At 55.2% G+C, this 16,121-nt stretch overlaps 4 protein-coding genes across 4 annotated transcripts; 2 read left to right on the top strand and 2 right to left on the bottom strand.

The window, feature by feature from the left end:
• Nucleotides 1-2,733: 2,733 nt before the first annotated feature.
• Nucleotides 2,734-4,529, top strand: J7T54_000903 (General amino acid permease-like protein; the record flags this gene model as incomplete). The annotated part of the gene is made up of 2 exons (XM_051504940.1): nucleotides 2,734-3,227; nucleotides 3,356-4,529. 2 exons carry the CDS (start codon nucleotides 2,734-2,736, stop codon nucleotides 4,527-4,529), a joined length of 1,668 nt encoding a protein of 555 aa, XP_051363616.1.
• Nucleotides 4,530-7,569: 3,040 nt separating this feature from the next.
• Nucleotides 7,570-11,020, bottom strand: J7T54_000902 (mRNA-nucleus export ATPase (Elf1); the record flags this gene model as incomplete). Its single annotated transcript, XM_051504939.1, has 3 exons — nucleotides 7,570-7,628; nucleotides 7,685-10,641; nucleotides 10,869-11,020. 3 exons carry the CDS (start codon nucleotides 11,018-11,020, stop codon nucleotides 7,570-7,572), a joined length of 3,168 nt encoding a protein of 1,055 aa, XP_051363615.1.
• Nucleotides 11,021-12,559: 1,539 nt separating this feature from the next.
• Nucleotides 12,560-14,496, bottom strand: J7T54_000901 (glutaminyl-tRNA synthetase; the record flags this gene model as incomplete). The annotated part of the gene is made up of 2 exons (XM_051504937.1): nucleotides 12,560-12,640; nucleotides 12,688-14,496. 2 exons carry the CDS (start codon nucleotides 14,494-14,496, stop codon nucleotides 12,560-12,562), a joined length of 1,890 nt encoding a protein of 629 aa, XP_051363614.1.
• A 978-nt stretch (nucleotides 14,497-15,474) lies between these two features.
• On the top strand, nucleotides 15,475-16,113 carry J7T54_000900 (Macro domain-containing protein; the record flags this gene model as incomplete). The annotated part of the gene is made up of 1 exon (XM_051504936.1): nucleotides 15,475-16,113. The coding sequence occupies one exon, from the start codon at nucleotides 15,475-15,477 to the stop codon at nucleotides 16,111-16,113; it is 639 nt and encodes a 212-aa protein (XP_051363613.1).
• Between the last annotated feature and the right edge of the window lie 8 nt (nucleotides 16,114-16,121).

Below are 16,121 nucleotides of genomic sequence, written 5' to 3'. Positions count from 1 at the left end.
AGTTTCCCGGTCATCCACTTTCTCACCCAACAGCGAAGGGAGTCGAGAAGTTTGCTGGCCTGCCGAGGGTTCTCGACCAGGAAGCCTTTCTGAACTTTATTTTTCCTGCGTGGTGAACAAACCTATTGTATGCTTCAACCTCGGCTTTGGCGACAGTACGATGCCAGGGCGAATTAAAGTTGAGGTGGACATGATTCAATCTTCATCATAGTAGGGACTAGCGGTTTCTCCTGCTACAGACAAACGTTAGCGTGTGGAAATCTGGGCGGCTGGGTCGGCTGTGCCTTGTCCCTCGATCATTGATAGAGAAAGCCTGAATGGGAAGCATCTCTGAAAGGGCCCAAAGGGTGCTCTTTTTTTTTTGTGATCCAGTCGTCAGGGTGCTGGCAGCTGCTGCCTGGCGGCGCGATACCGCAGGCCACCCAATTCCGCCTTGGCGGCTGCACAGTGTTCAACAATTGGCAGCAAGAAATTAGAAAAGGGGAAATTCGGAGCATTGGCACACAATATCGCGCACAATCTCAACCACGTTTTCTGGACCTGTTGCATTCGACGGCCCATTCCGTCCCCAAGTTCGAGGCCTCCTTGATACTGTGACGCAGCCTGCCGGCAACTTTTAACTTTCAAGGCCACTGGGCACCGGTTCAGCATCGTGCCATGTGCTCAGGCGGCCAGGCTAGCGAATTTGACTGCATACTTGGACATCGAGCTATGGGAGGCTGTGAGGCACCTGTGCACGTTGCCAGCCTATAGTGCCGTCGGCGCATTATGCCAAGGCCGCCCGGACTCGCAACGTCGGCTTGTGCAGATTGGCGACTTGATGACTGCATGCTTGAGTAAGATTCCATACGTACTTGCAAGGCTCTGTTCAGTAATTAAAAGATACCTTGCCTTTGGTTCGACAGACCACTGGCAGTTTGCGCCTGCGTTTCAGCCACCTGGTAGGTACGTATGCTGCAACCGTGCGTAAAGTGCGCCTGAACTGCCGTGGGCACTGTCTGCTTCCAGCACCGGATGCGGCTCAACGGGTCGCTAGGCCCTGGGGCGCAGCGCAGGGCCCAGGCTGATTCCAACTTCTGGGCGCTGCAGCACTGCAGCAGTGTGTGTTCGGGTCATGCACGCGGCGGGCCCGGACGTAGGCAGTTGCCTACCACTCTTCCTGCCACCACCCAGAAGAAGACAGTTTGGCTGAATTGCCATTGGCTCTCACGCTCGGAGAGCAACAAGTCAAGTCAATCCCAGTGCTCCTTCCTGACCATGCAAGATCAGCAGATCTACGTTAAGGTATCGCTGCAATGCCAGTCAGCGTCATCAGCGCAAGCTGAGCAACCACCTCGGTTTTGGTGATAACATGGGCTCTATGCAGGCAGGCAAGGCAGCCTCTGAATTTTTTGCCTTCCCGGTTGGTTCAGTGAACCCTTGACAGCCACAGCCGGGCGCGCGCTAACTGATTCCAGCGAGCGGCCACCGAAGGATGCCAAGTCGGCCTAACGGTCGCTGTCGAGTCCAGTCGTCCTCGGCGCCCACCGATCAGCTGACCGGCCATTACGGCGAGATGCACCGCAAAGGACTGTTCTCGCGGATCTCAGCACCGAGGATGCCGTGCTTTATCCGAGTCTTGAGTCGGATTCAGATTTGGAGGGTGCAGTCTGGTGATAAGCGCAACGACTGCAGTTGGGAGGGTGAAATTCTGTCACCGGGTCCATGTCCAAAGCGCCCAATCATTTGGCCTGCAATTGGATCGCCAGTGGCTGCAAGTACTGGAACGAGGCTGACTTGCCCGACCCCACGCGGTTCGACGTTGGTGACTCGGTGCCCGGTGGCGAGGGGGGCAGGCGGTCTCACTGTTCTCTCACACACACACACAGACAGACGCCACAACCGCATCGGGGGGTTTTTCCTGTCCGTCAGAGGGCCAGAGCCAGCCAAGTCCTTCCAGAAGCAAGCGGGAGGACGGGGCCACCGATGTTGGATGCCTCCACGCGCATCTTCACCCGCCGCCCGCGTTCATCGATGCCATCGATGGTGGGCAAACCCTTTTTTTCGGAAGGCACCTTTGCAGACACAGACCCTGCAAGCATGGCGCGTCGCGTGCTCCTTTGTTACTGCCCGTAGGTGACAGTGCAGCAAACAGCACTGTCGTCAGGGCAAGCACAGGCACAACGACATCATCCAGGCCCCGCCAGGGTTGTTTCCATCATCTCGCGCTGCTGGACCGCCCAGGGGGCCCCGGTGGGTGTGGAGCAAATGCCGAGGGACCAAGATGGATGCTACAGGGACTTCCCCATGTACTCCGTCGCGGGGCCGCCACCCCAAAGGTACCTTTAGCGGAAGCTCGTTCGCCTGCGGCCTGGCCGCTCGGACAGCTGGAATGCAGACCCCACTCCCCCTTCATCAACATCCACAAGTGGACCCCCGTCCACCTCGCGCATCCCGCCGCTCGTGGTGGAGAGACATGGAGGGGAGGAAAACCTCTGAACGTATGCAGAGGATGCGATGCGCTGCTCTAGCCTAGCCTACTGTTCGCCGCATGCGACATTTATATATGCCTCGACATGCGCCTTGTCGCATCCTCGACCGGCTCAGGTTCCTTCTTCCTCCTCCCGTACCATTGATACATTCTCCTTTCTTCCCCCTTCCATCACCCTCATCCTCCCTTACCTTCCTCCACCACACACAGACGAGAAGGCGTGAGAAAGAAGTGACCACCGGTGTCACGACACGTTATTCGTCATGTCGTCCCCAGAGGCGGAGAAGAAGTACGATGGCCAAGTCTCGGCGGACCCCGAGGCCGAGAACAGTCACTTTGCAGATAACGCCGACGGTCTACAGCGTCGCCTGAACAACCGTCAGATCCAGCTCATTGCCATTGGCGGCTCCATTGGCACCGCGCTCTTCGTCAGCATCGGAAATGGCCTGGCCCGCGGCGGACCAGGCAGCTTGCTCATCGCCTATGTGCTCTACCCGTGTATCCTCGCTCTCGTCAACAACTCGATCGCTGAAATGACGACGTATATGCCCGTGTCTGGTGGATTCATCCGTCTCGCCGGCCACTGGGTCGACGACGCCCTCGGCTTCATGGCAGGCTGGAACTTCTTCATCTACGAGGCACTGTTGATTCCCTTTGAAATCACCGCCATCAACCTCGTTCTCGGATACTGGAGTGAAGAAATCAAGAAACCCGGTCCTACGGCCGGTATCTGTATCGGTGTTATCCTCCTCTACGCGTAAGACTGGTCCCGCTGGAACGTGTGGAAAATCCCCGTGACGATGAACCGTCGCCCGATTCCCATCGCTCTAGGCCAATTTCCCCCCCAGAAAAGAGACATTTACTAAACATTGCCTCGTGATATAGTGCACTGAATCTGCTCGCCGTCAAGGGCTATGGTGAGGCCGAGTTCTGGCTGTCCGGTGGAAAGGTCATCCTGATCTTCATGCTGTTCTTCTTCACCTTTATCACCATGGTCGGCGGCAACCCCACCGGCAACGCCTATGGCTTCTATCACTGGGTCAAACCCGGGGCCTTTGCCGAGTACATGTCCTCCGGCTCGCTAGGCAGATTCGAGGGCTTCCTGGCCGCGCTGTGGAACGCCGGTTTCGCCGTCGTCGGCCCCGAGTACATCTCCATGGTCGCTGCCGAGGCCAAACGCCCCCGATACTACATCAAGACGGCTTTCAAGACCATCTACGCGCGCTTCGCCATCTTCTTCTTTGGATCGGCCCTCTGCGTCGGCATTGTGCTGCCCTACAACGATCCTAACCTGGTGGCCGTGGCGACTGGCGGCTCCGACGGCTCAGCTGCGGCCTCGCCCTACGTTATGGCCATGAACAACATGTACATCTCTGGGCTGCCCAGCGTCGTCAACGCGCTCATGCTGACCTCCATCTTCTCCGCCGGCAACACCTACACGTACTGCGCCACGCGCTCCCTCTACGGCCTCGCCCTCGAGGGTCGCGCCCCACGCTTCCTCCGGTACACATGGAGCAACGGTGTGCCCATCTACTGCTTCCTTGTCGTCATGATCTTCCCCTGCCTGTCTTTTCTCCAGTGCGGCAGCGGCTCCGCCGAGGTCATTGGCTGGTTCGTCGACCTCATCACCGGTGGCGGCATCATCAACTTCCTCGTCATGAGCACCACCTACATCTTCTTCCACCGCGCCTGCAAGGCCCAGGGCTTCGACCGCAACAAGCTGCCTTACAAAGGCTGGTTCCAGCCGTACGGCGCCTACATTGCCATCTGCGTGCAGCTCTTCGTCTGCCTAGGCTACAACTACGCCGTGTTCAAGGACTTCACCGCCGAGGGCTTCTTCCGCGGCTACACCATGCAGGTTATCATGCCCATCTTCTTCATCGGCTGGAAGGTGATCAAGAAGACGCGCTTCGTGCGCCCCCACGAGGCCGACCTGATCTGGGAGGCGCCCACCATCGACCGCTACGAGTCGCAGTTCACCCACGACCCTCCCGGTTTCTGGATGGAGATGGGCTGGTTGGTTGGCATCAAGAGACACACAAAGCACGCTGCGGATTAAACGTGAAGCGACGTGTGACGGTGTATCATCTTGTTGGAACATATCGAATCGGAGTATTCGGTTGTCTCGTTGCTGTGAAAACGAGGCCAAGTAGTTCACGTTCTCGGCTGCGCGAGGATGGACGGACAAATCACCTGTTGAGGTGATTAATAATTGCCATAGTATATACCCCCCAAGGTCTGATAATGATCAACTTGTTCAAGTTACATCTGCCGCACCGTGATAGTTACCGCGTTGTGATTCAAGGATATAAATGCCCAACGTGACGGACGCTGGCGGAAAATTCAACTCGGGTCCAATTCGTACTGTACACTAATAGTTACCAGAATCTCCCACCTTAACGCAGTCGCTCATTCCATTAATTGCAATGCCAAACCTTTTCTGCACGGCACCCTCATCTCCCTTTTCCCCCTTTACCTTCACCGCCGCCGCTGCGCAGACCATACCCATCACCGGTTCCACGCGCGCATAATCTCTTGCATGGCCGCCCTGGAGTCCTCATTGACCTCGCTCACGCGCATGTTCTGAAGAGCATGGAGATTGCGCTGGTCCGCCACGATAAGGGCGGAGGGCACGGACATGCCGCCACCTCGCCCGCCGGGATGCCAACCTCGTGCGCTTGGCCACCCTCCTCGGTCCCCTCGGATCCTTTGGCTACCTGGGATCATTCGGCGACCACTTGGGATCATTCGATGGCTACCTGCGACCATTTGATGGCCACTTGGGATCATTTGTTGACCGCCTGGGAACCTTTGATGATCGATTGGGAACATCCGATGACCACCTCGGACCATTTGTCCACCTCCGAACATTTGACCACCTCGGGGCACTGGAAAACCTCGGGGCACTGAAAAACCTCGAGGCACTGGACCGTGTCCTCTCCCTCGACCTCGCCCCTGCACGGCGCCCATGCCATTCTCCCCATACACATGCTGCAGAGCAGCCACAGCCCGCGCGTGCCTGTGGCTCATCCTCGTGCCGTAGTCGTCTCCGAGCTCCCGGAGGTTGGGCGGCAGTAACATGTGCGGGTTCATGTGGGCAATGTGCTCTGGCGAACCTTCGAGGTAGACCTCGCCGCAGGTACATCCCAAGACGTTGATCAGGTTGCCATGCGCATCCCTGCGCCCCATCAAGGCGTTTATCTGGGCTTCTCGTGTAATGTGTCGCATACGAGCCTCGGAGAGCATAAGGGAAGCTACGGGATGGCCGCCCGCGTCAGTATTCGTCACGGTACGGATCACAAGATGCGGAGGGAGAGCAGAGGAGACGGGCAGGACTTACATCGATCGCCGTTTACTAATTCATTTACAGCACCCTCGAGACGAGTGTCAACGCACATTCACCCACTGAAACGGTTTCCCCGAGGGCGGGGATCGGTTAACCTACATTGACCGCTCGCAAGGTCGGGAGGATCGCCCCCGGTTGAACAACACGGAGGTTGTTGATGGTCTTGGAGTGGTGTGGACCGCCAAATGTACCGGGACCAGGAAGTGGTTTATGGCGCTTGGGACCCGCCGCGGGTCTGCCTCGAGGCATGAGATGCGGTAACAGCTGCGTACTGGACGTTGTATACGAGGCATAGGTCAAGATGATCGATCACTATCGGTGGGTGCTTTGCATGTATGTATGGTAGCAAGTAGATGGGCATGTGTGCACGTATTTAAAGGGGAGAGGTGGGACACTTGTACGGTAGCAAGGTTTGGCACGAAGACTCTGTTTACTCACTTGTTGTGGCGGTTGGCTACCCAAACTCTACGTCAATGAGTTCAGCCACTGGCACCAGTGTATAGGACCCTACAACCCTGAGATACAGAATCCCGCGAGACTAGTATGTATCAAGTGCCCGGAAGACAAGGCGTAGCAGAGCGGAACAAGGCTCCGAAATCGTGGCTCTTGAAGAGCTGTGCCTTCATGCTAATATGACAGCACAGTGCTGGACCATGACATACCTCATCACAGGCCTCTGGACCTCTTGTGGCTCGTCAGCGGACCAAGCAAGCAGGCAGCCATATCCAGCATCTTGTGTTCAAGGGAGGACGACGACACGCTTGTCATGTACTCAAACCTTGTATTGTACATTGACTTTGCGGAACAAGCTTGACTACAAAGAACAGCACTCAGCTCTACCCGGCCGAGGAGAAGACTTTCCGGCTGAAGACCATATATGAATCCAAACTCGCCACTTCGTGGCGCCTGGCCTTGACAGGCCCAAACTTCAGTGGCAGAAGACTCGAAGCTTGACACTCACTTATACCAAAGTCAATGCTCGCCGGCTCGCCGGATCTAAACTTTCCACATGGTTGCCTGTTCTGCGTTTGAATTACGACGATGCCGGCAAACTATGTATTGCGTTGCGGCGCTAGGCAAACTTGTAATATAAGTTTGCGTCAGTGGGCAATTTGACACCAAATCTTTAATATCAACCTTAGCTTAATGCCCGAGAATGCACGTGCACCGAGTCTTTACCACGTGCTAGGATTATTTGTATAACTCAATCCCGTGACACTTCCTTACTGGGCTGGACGTTGCTGGCTTGCCCTAACGTGGACTAGCATACAAGACCACAGTGTACACACACACCACCACCGGAAAGCCGGTCATCACTCAATTCAAGACACGCAATTTGGTCGTCACGAATTCATTGGCTCTATCTGTCGCCATTTCCTCCATGGCGTCTCAGTGACAGTAAAAGGTGGGCGAACCAAGTCAGTACAGGTCCTCCAACCCATCCGACAGTCCTCCCGCCCCCGGTACACACTATCGCCCGAGATGTAGTCTAGTCTAGTAAAAGAGCATATCATGAGTTCCTCTATCCACAGCCAACGGGTATGTACGTCGTAGGCTGCATCCATTTGAGACCAAAAAAAGATTCCGGCCAACCGGCAAGAAAGAAGGTACTTTTTGCTCAGGGAATTCATTATGCGACAAAGGAAAAATATAATCATGCTGAAGAGGGAGGGCGGGCTCGTCAGGGTCGTGTGGGTGGATGCGTATCGGGTAGTAGAAGAGGGGGTTTGTTGTTCTCTGCCAGAGGAAGCGCTTAGATGTCGTCCTCGTCGGAGAAAACCTCCTCACCACGCTTGCGGCGGGCCATACGCTCTGCAAATGATTGTTAGCATTGGTCGCAAAAGTGTCAGTCAGATGGGGCTACTTACCCTTCTTCTTCTTGCGAGCCTCGGACGAGGTCAGCTTGGCCTTCTTCTTGGTGCTGACAATCTTGTTGCCCATAGCGTCAAACTTCTCCTCCTCTTCATCGTCGTCGCCCTTGAGGCGGGGACCAGAGCCCTGGCCGGACACCCAGTTGTGGCCGGAAGGCGTCATCTTGCCGTCCATGACGGCCCAGACCTCCTCGGTGATGTTCTTGGTGAACTCGGCCGAGTGAGTGATGATGATGACACCACCCTCAAACTTCTTCAGGGCCTTGGACAGGGCACCGAGGGAGTCACGGTCCAGGTAGTTGGTAGGCTCGTCTAGGACGATCAAGTGAGGGCGCTGCCACGAACAAGCGGCCAGGACAGTCTTGACACGCTGCCCACCGGACAGACCACGCATGCGCGAGTGAGAGACGAGCTCAGCATCGAGACCAAAGTTGGCGCAGTGGGCCTCAATCTCCTTACGGACAAGGGGACGGAACTGACCAGAGGCGAGAGCCTCCTTCATGTCAACGTCGGCAACCATCTTCTGGTGAGAGGCCAACAGCTCGGAGCGGGGCAGCCAGGCATTGTCGGCAGACATCATGGGAACCCAGCGCTCGTTCTTCATGCCAAGGTTCTCACCGAGGGCGAACGAACACTCGTACTCGTACGAGTTCTTGAACTTGCGGCGGGAGTTGATGCCAATGACGCGACGGGGGGTACCCTCGATCTTGAAGACCTTGTCCATGGCCTTCTCATCGGCGTCTGTGATGATCTTGTTGGCACGGTCCATGGTCTCGCGATCCTCACCAGTCTGGAAGCGCCACTGGATGTACTCGGAGGGAGTGGAGTCCAGGTGGTCGTCAATGTGGGCAAAGGCGTGCTGCTTGATGTAGGCAATGCGGATGTTCTCATGCTGGTAGATCTCACCCTTGGTGGGGATGAGCTCACCGGTGAGCACGTTGATCAGGGTCGACTTGCCAGCACCGTTGGGGCCAATAACGGCAATACGGGAGCCGAGCGAGCACTGGAAGGTGATGTCCTGGATCTGGGGCTTGGAGGTACCGGGGTACTGGAAGGTCATCTTGGTGGCACGCAGAATGGCCTTGGCCTTGGTCTTGACACCCTCGAGGAAACCGGGCTCAGGGAAGGTGAACTCTATTTCGGAGGCACCGAGCTCGTAGTAGGACTTGGCCGAGGGCACGCGCTTGACAAAGTCGGCCAGGTTGCCACGGTAGCGCTTCAGCTTGAAGCGCTCGTAGTGGACAATGTGCTGGCAGATGTTGTCGAGGAAGGCGGAGTCGTGGGAGACGACGATCGAGGTGCAGGGGGAGTTGATGAGGTACTCCTCGAGCCACTTGACGTTCTTCACGTCCATGTGGTTGGTGGGCTCATCCAGCAGCAGAATGTCGGGGGCCTCGAAGACAGCACGGCACAGAGCCAGCTTCATCTTCCAGCCACCGGAGAGAGCGGTGATCTCACCAGAAATCATCTCGTTGTTGAAGCCGAACTCACCAAGGCGTTTCTCGACCTCCTCACGGCTAGTCGTGACCTCGGCCTCTTCGAGCTTCTTCATGGTCCAGTCAATGGTGGTCATCTCAGTATCGGCAGAGTCAAGGTCGTGCTCGACGAAGACGGTCTTGACCTCGGACTGCTTGGGGAAGCCCTCGACCTGCTCGTTGTTGATGGCGCGCATGAGGGTGGACTTGCCGGAACCGTTGGGACCACAGAGACCGTAGCGCTGACCACGCTTGAGACGCAGGTGAGTCTGGTTGAGAAGAATCTTGGCACCGTAGGCGAGGGAGAAGGTGCAGTTGCAGAGATCCTCACCCTCCTCCTCATCGGGCTCAACCTCGGCCTCGTCGGCAGCACCGGGAGATGCCTTCTTGCGGAGAGTCTCAATGACGGCCTCAGCGTTGTCAATACCTGTGATGACGGCAACGTAAGGCTTTAGGTTCTCGACCCAGATCATGGGCTCGGTCTCCTTCTCGTCGACGAGCTGGCCGGCAATAGCGGAAATGTACTCGGCGAGGGGACCCATCTTCTCCAGGTAGCTGCCGTACTTGGGCTTGAGGATCTCAGTGAGCTTCTCGAGGACGATGTTGAGAGCACCATCATTGCGGGCTTCGGGGATGACACCGTTCTGGACGTTGCCGACACGGTTGAGGGTGTCCAGAGCCTGCTTGGTCTTCTCACGAGCCTCGGGATCAGCCAGGTTCTCGTAGTTTTTCTGGAGACCGGGCATCATCTTGGGCAAGAAAGGAGCAACAATGTTGGGGTCATCGACAAGCTTGCACATATTGTCGACAATGACAGCGGCCTTACGCTTGATACCAGTCTCACGCTCGGCGAGACCACGGTCAAGCAAGGGGACCATGAGAGCCAGAGTAGGCTCCTGGACCTCAGTGACAAAGGTGGTGGCACCGAGCAAGTGAACGGTCTCGGGGACGTTCTCGGGCTTGGCGATACACTTGATGAGCTCGGGGATGAAGCGCTCGATATCACGGTTGACAATGAGCTGGCAGAGCTTCTCCATAGCCTTGTAGGCGCGGTCCTTGACATCTTTCTTAGTGTCCCACATGGCCTCGGAGATGACGGGAATCAACTCGGGGACACGGTAGGCGATCTGGGCAGGGGCGGAGACGACCAGGGCGTCGATGAAGTCAAGAGCAGCCATCTTCTCCGGCCACTTTTGAGCGTTGCGGATCGACTCAATGATGTGGGGGAGGGCAGCCTTGGAGGCGTTGCCCTTGATGGCGCCAGCGATGGCGAGGACAGCAGCCTGGGCGGCGTTCTTAACGTTGACAGACTTGTCACCGACGGCAGCCAGGACCTTGGGGAGGAGGACCACGAGGTAGGGCTCAACGGCAGCAGAGACCTCGGAGTGGGCAGCAATCTGCTCAATGGCGACGCAAGCGCGCTCACGGGCGACAGCATCCTTCTTGCTGGCCAACTGCTTCTCGAGGTTCTCAATGAGCCTATCAAATTGTTAGTACGTTGAACGGGCGTCAAATTGAAAATTTTTAGTGGGCGCCGGAATTGCTGGTGAGGGGCAAAAAACGGCAGCACCCTGGCGCTGGCGCTGGCGCTGTTTCCCCCTCCCTCCTTGTGCACTTGGGTTATAAGCTTTATAAAAATGTTCGCCCATTCCAAGAATACAGAGCAGTCTGCAACCGCAAGCTTTTCAGAGATTGGCAAGACTCACTTGTTAGGCACATCCTGGTCCTCGATACGGCCGTTGACAAAGCCGGCAATCTCGCCAGAAGTCTCCTTGATGGCGGCGGCCTCGGTGGAGACGGTGAGCTTCTGGAAGAGCTCGTCGAGCACCTTGACGGACTGAGCGTTCTCGGAAGGCATCTTGTCGGTTTATATAAAAAGGTCGGAAGAGATTCGTGGAGGCGAAAAATTCCTTGGATGACAGACTAGTACGACTGAACGTCTGAGTCTGGTGAGGGCAAGAGTGTCGATGGAGGGGTCGAACTCTGTGCTGAGAGTGCGGGGCTGTTCGTGGAGGAAACGAACAACACGTGCAAGAGGAAAGAAAAGAGATCAAAAGGAGGACAATGAAAGAATCAAGTCCACGCGGTTCGTCTTGGAGGAAAAGACGGACCAGTCTCAAGAAGTTGGATGATGAAGGAAGAAGGGTTGGGAGAAGAGGGAAAGATACTTGAGGAGGGGAGGGCCAGGTTTTTTTTTTTTTTTCTGAAAAAGGCTCGCCGCCGAGCACGACCACAATTTTTTTTCTGCGCAGTGCTCCTCCCCTCAATGAACGCTCAAGCGCCCAGTTTGAAAAACTCTGCCCCTCCATTGGCGGGGCGGCGCATGCTTATCGTGGCTTATCGCGGGCGCGCTAGGCCCAGAAGGGGGCGAATCGCCAAAGCGGTGAACCTGGGATGGCATTCCGACTTTTGGTTCCAAGATGTTGAGGTGGCCGGTAAACGTTGCTCCATTGAATATCTGAGCTATTTCGCTCTAGTACAGCTGTTTCTCTAGACAACTATCTCTCTATTGACGCGCTCAGAAGCCAAGGGAAGGGTTGATCCCATCGCTAGCTTTCATGATGTGATTCTGGACCCTGGGCAGCTAGTCCAAGTTAGGATTCACCGATTCTGATGGTGGCAGAATCTTCCCGCTCATGATGACATTTGCCACACACTTACTTTAGGCATATTGCGGACGATGATTCTGACCAAGTTTCAGGGCTTCGCTGAGCCACATGGCGCTTTGAGATCCCAGGCAATAGGTGGCCTCACCAGTCTTCATCACCGTCTTCGCCAAGCAAAGCGCTGTCGCTCTCACAAATCCAGTGTCATCAAGACCCAGACGCTATAAACGAACATATCTTCGTATCAGCCCCAGTCGAAGAGCCACATTGTCACACTATCAAGCTTTGAGTGGCCCCGGTCTATCTCCCACCATTACATGTACCAATCCTTACGGCCAACTCTCTTTAACAACGTGGCAATGAGTGGCACAGAACCGAAAAGTATCCCGCATCTATGTACAATGTGCAAAGAGAGAGGTCTCGCTATACTTTGAAGTTTGAACCCCTTCACGACGCACTGACCCCAGGCTGTTCGCGGGGCCCCGGACGATCTGAAGGCTTACATGGGCCTTGCTCACCGACAGTTGCAATGTCTCGCATAAAACTGCCAGAAGGCCCAGAACCATGCTAAGGGAGTCAATCTGAGCTTGCCTTGCGCGATGGCTTGAGGCTGGCTACTATAGACTCGCCATCGGCCGGATCACCTTGTAAACTTGGACAAGCATGACAGTCTTCTCTTTATTTGATATTTCGCATGTAGTCGTCTATATTTTATAACACCCACCGGAGTGCCCATCTCGCCACGCACTGGCTCCCTCGCGCGCTCGCTTTCATATCAGATAACATATCCCTCATTTCTTGCCTGCGTCCTCCTTCAATGATACAATCCTGTTGAGCACAATCTTGTCTTCCGTGGTGTCTGTGTCCAGTGCCTGCCACATGTTAGTCTTTGTCTGCATTGAAAGATAAGAAAACCTACAAAGTATGCCACACGCATAGCCTGGAAGCGCACACTTTCTGGACCACCCTTGCCCAGCTCGCTCTCACCAGCAGCCTCTGGCCATGGCGCCCGCCTCCTCACCTCATCAAAGCCGTTCTCGATGATGGCATCATGGTATATCACCTCGCTGTCTTGGTTGATATCATTCAGGAAGCCACCCTCGACATCCTCTGGTTTCTCGCTCTTGAAGAGCTGGTTGTGTACGCGCGCCTCCACCTTCTTGGAACCCTCTGTACCAACCCAGGAGATGTATGTTTTGGGCTTCTTCGTCTCCTTGTCAAATACGGCGCGGACCTCGGTGACTTTTCCTGTCTCGGGGTCCTTAGTAAACGACGTTGCCTTGATAGGATACTGCACGTTGAGCAGACCGACAGACTTGTTCGGTGCGAGTCGGAAGTAGTCTTTGCTGTCTTCCTCGCGGAAGTCGGAACGGTCAATGTAGATTGTGGAGGTGAATTTGACAATGTGAGAACCCATCTTTGGGTCTTTGGGCGAGAATGGAAGTTCAATGTCGGCAGGCTCAGCATCCTCTACCACAACTGGGATAGGGTCGAGGATGAGCATGAGACGAGGCGTGGTCTTTTCGAGGTACTTGCGGACAGATTGCTCGAAGCGGTGCACAGGCAAAGCTGTAGCATTGGTGGTCACCCCGAGCTCATTGATGAACTCTAGAATCGCAGCGGGCGGCACACCGCGGCGCTTGATGCCGATCAATGTGTACAGTCGCGGATCATCCCAATCGCGCACAATCTTCTCCTCGACCAACTTCATAATCTTCCTCTTTGAGAGAACCGTCCCAAAGAGATTGAGTCGGCCATACTCGCGCTGCATCGGCTCATAGACCTTGAGGGTTTTGTTCAACCACTCGTAGGATACTCGCGATTGGATGAATTCCGTCGTGCACAGAGAGTGAGTGATCCCCTCGAAACTGTCACACAGACAGTGGGTGAAGTCGTACGTCGGATAGATCTTCCAATCCCACCCCGTACGATGATGGGGCTGGTCAGTCTTGATGCGGTACGCGGCCAAGTCCCACATCTGAGGGTTGCCATCGGTAATGTCCTGCTTCATGCGCAGAAAGACCTCCTTGGGCTTGTATTTTCCGTCGCGCATGTCCCGGAACTTTTGCAGGTTATCCTCGGCTGTTTGCTCGGCGTGCGCACATCGATACCGCTCGTGGGCACCTTTTTCCCCGCCTCGTTGAAGCTTGATCTCTGTGTCGTTACACGAGCAGACGTAGGCTTTGTTCATATTGATCATCTCCTCCGCAAGGTCGTAGAGCTTCTGGAAGTTGTCGCTGGAGTATGTAATCTTATATGGCTTGAAACCCAACCATTCAACGATATCTTTGATCGCTGTGAAATACTTTTCCTCCTCCTTCTCGGGGTTGGTGTCATCGAATCGTAGGTAGCAGACACCGCCGTGGTATTTGGCGAACCCAAAGTTGATCGCAATCGCCTTCGCGTGGCCGATGTGAAGGAAGCCATTGGGCTCGGGAGGGAAACGGGTGACAACATTCTTCTCTGGCCTCTCCTTGTAAACATCTGCCAACCAGCCGACCTTGAACATCTGCTCCGGGTCAGTCGCGGTCTCTTCAGCCTTTGGCGCGGTGGCTTTAGGCTTGGCTGGCGCAGAACCAGCGGCAGCCTTTTCGGCGCGAGCCTTCTCCTGCGCAGCCTTCTTTGCGCGTTTCTGCTGGCGCTTTTTGAGTTCAGCTTTGGAGACCATCTCGCCAGTCTCCTCGTCAAGTTGAAGCTTGGGCATGTTCTGGGTGATTTCCTCAGCCATGATTGCGTTTTCAGGGTGTTCCAAGTCGAGAGTTTGTGCGGATGGATGCTTGGAAACGTCTCTCAACTTTTGGATCGCGTGTCGGGAAAGTGAGTCAATGGCCGACTGGGTTATCAGGACGATTGCTACGAGGGGCAGAAGAAAACAATCAGAGACCCCGCCAACGCGGAACACGATAAGCTGATAAGAGCTTCAATAGAAACGGGCGCAAATAGACCTGAATATTAGCACCTTCCCGTAGCTGAGCTGGATCGACTTTCTATGTACTTTGATGTTAAGTTAATTTTCCACAGACAAAATTGGCTCTCCCGGTATGGTGGCTGCCTGTCAGATTTTCCAGCGTAGTGTCAGAGTGTGTATAGGTTATCTCATCCATCCATTTAACTAAGTTTACTAAGTTAGACCTACCTCACTGATCACTCTACCCGGTGAGTATGCCTTCACGAGCGTGTTCAATAAGTTATAGCTCTACTGGCAACTCTAGGGAAACTGGTCGCGATGAAGATATTGCATCGGTACGTACAAAAAGAACCACGAGTACCGGTCCCTTCACTCTGTATTTCTCACCGTTTCCAATTTACGCATGAACGCGCTTCCACGTCCCGAAAAACAGTATCCATCAGAGAGGTCCAACGAATTTCGTGCGGCCTAGATCCATACAGCTCTTCTCATTGCTCAAGCTCACTCGAATCCATTAAGCCCGCAACCACCAGAGCCGTCACGACTCACGACTCAAATAAGACACACAAAGAGCGATCATTACTGCACTGAATGAGCGCTGCGCACAGAGTCTCGCAGCTACACCGCACAGGCCGGACGACTCGCTCCCCGGTACGGTTGCAGACGCAGTTGACTCGCCCTCTTACCACATCTACTATCCAACACCGTAAGAACGCCCTCGCGCATCCACGTAGACCGTGTCTACAATCTCAAGAAACCCAAAGAAACCCTGACCAGTATTGCTTTGCTACATTAAAAATGTCTCGGCATGGCGATGAGGTCGATCTGCCCACGGTCACCGACCTGTACAACCGAGGTGACCTGGAGCCCAGCGACAAGCCCCGCAAACCATATTCCGAGTCTATCAACGCCCGCGTCTCCCTCATTGAAGGTGACATCACAGCTCTGCCGGTCGATGCCATTGTCAACGCCGCCAACTCAAGTCTACTGGGCGGAGGTGGCGTCGACGGAGCGATCCATGCCGCCGCAGGTCCTCGCCTGCTCGCCGAGTGCAAAACCCTGCAAGGTTGCCAGCCGGGCGAGGCAAAAATCACAAAGGGCTACGAGCTACCAGCGGCGCACGTCATTCACACAGTCGGGCCTGTGTATTTCAGGACGTCCACTTTCCAGGCGAAACAGACGCTAGAGAGTTGCTACGAGGAATGTCTGCGGGTAGCGGTGAATAACGGCGTCAGGACTCTTGCTTTTTGTGCCATTAGCACGGGCGTATATGGCTATCCTCAGGACGATGCTGCGCAAGTTGCTTGCGAGCAGGTTCGGAAGTTCATCGAGACGGAGGATGGTCAGCAATTGGATAGTGTCATCTTCACGACATTTACTACACCAGACGTCGAGGCTTACGACAAGGCGGTGCCTCAATTCTTCCCTCCGGCATAAGTGTCGTG

The sequence above is a fragment of the Emericellopsis cladophorae genome (assembly GCF_022114955.1).
Source record: "Emericellopsis cladophorae strain MUM 19.33 chromosome Unknown NODE_11_length_583618_cov_114_125112, whole genome shotgun sequence".
NCBI classification, from domain to species: domain Eukaryota; kingdom Fungi; phylum Ascomycota; class Sordariomycetes; order Hypocreales; family Bionectriaceae; genus Emericellopsis; species Emericellopsis cladophorae.
This window is presented reverse-complemented; position numbering and strand designations above follow the sequence as displayed.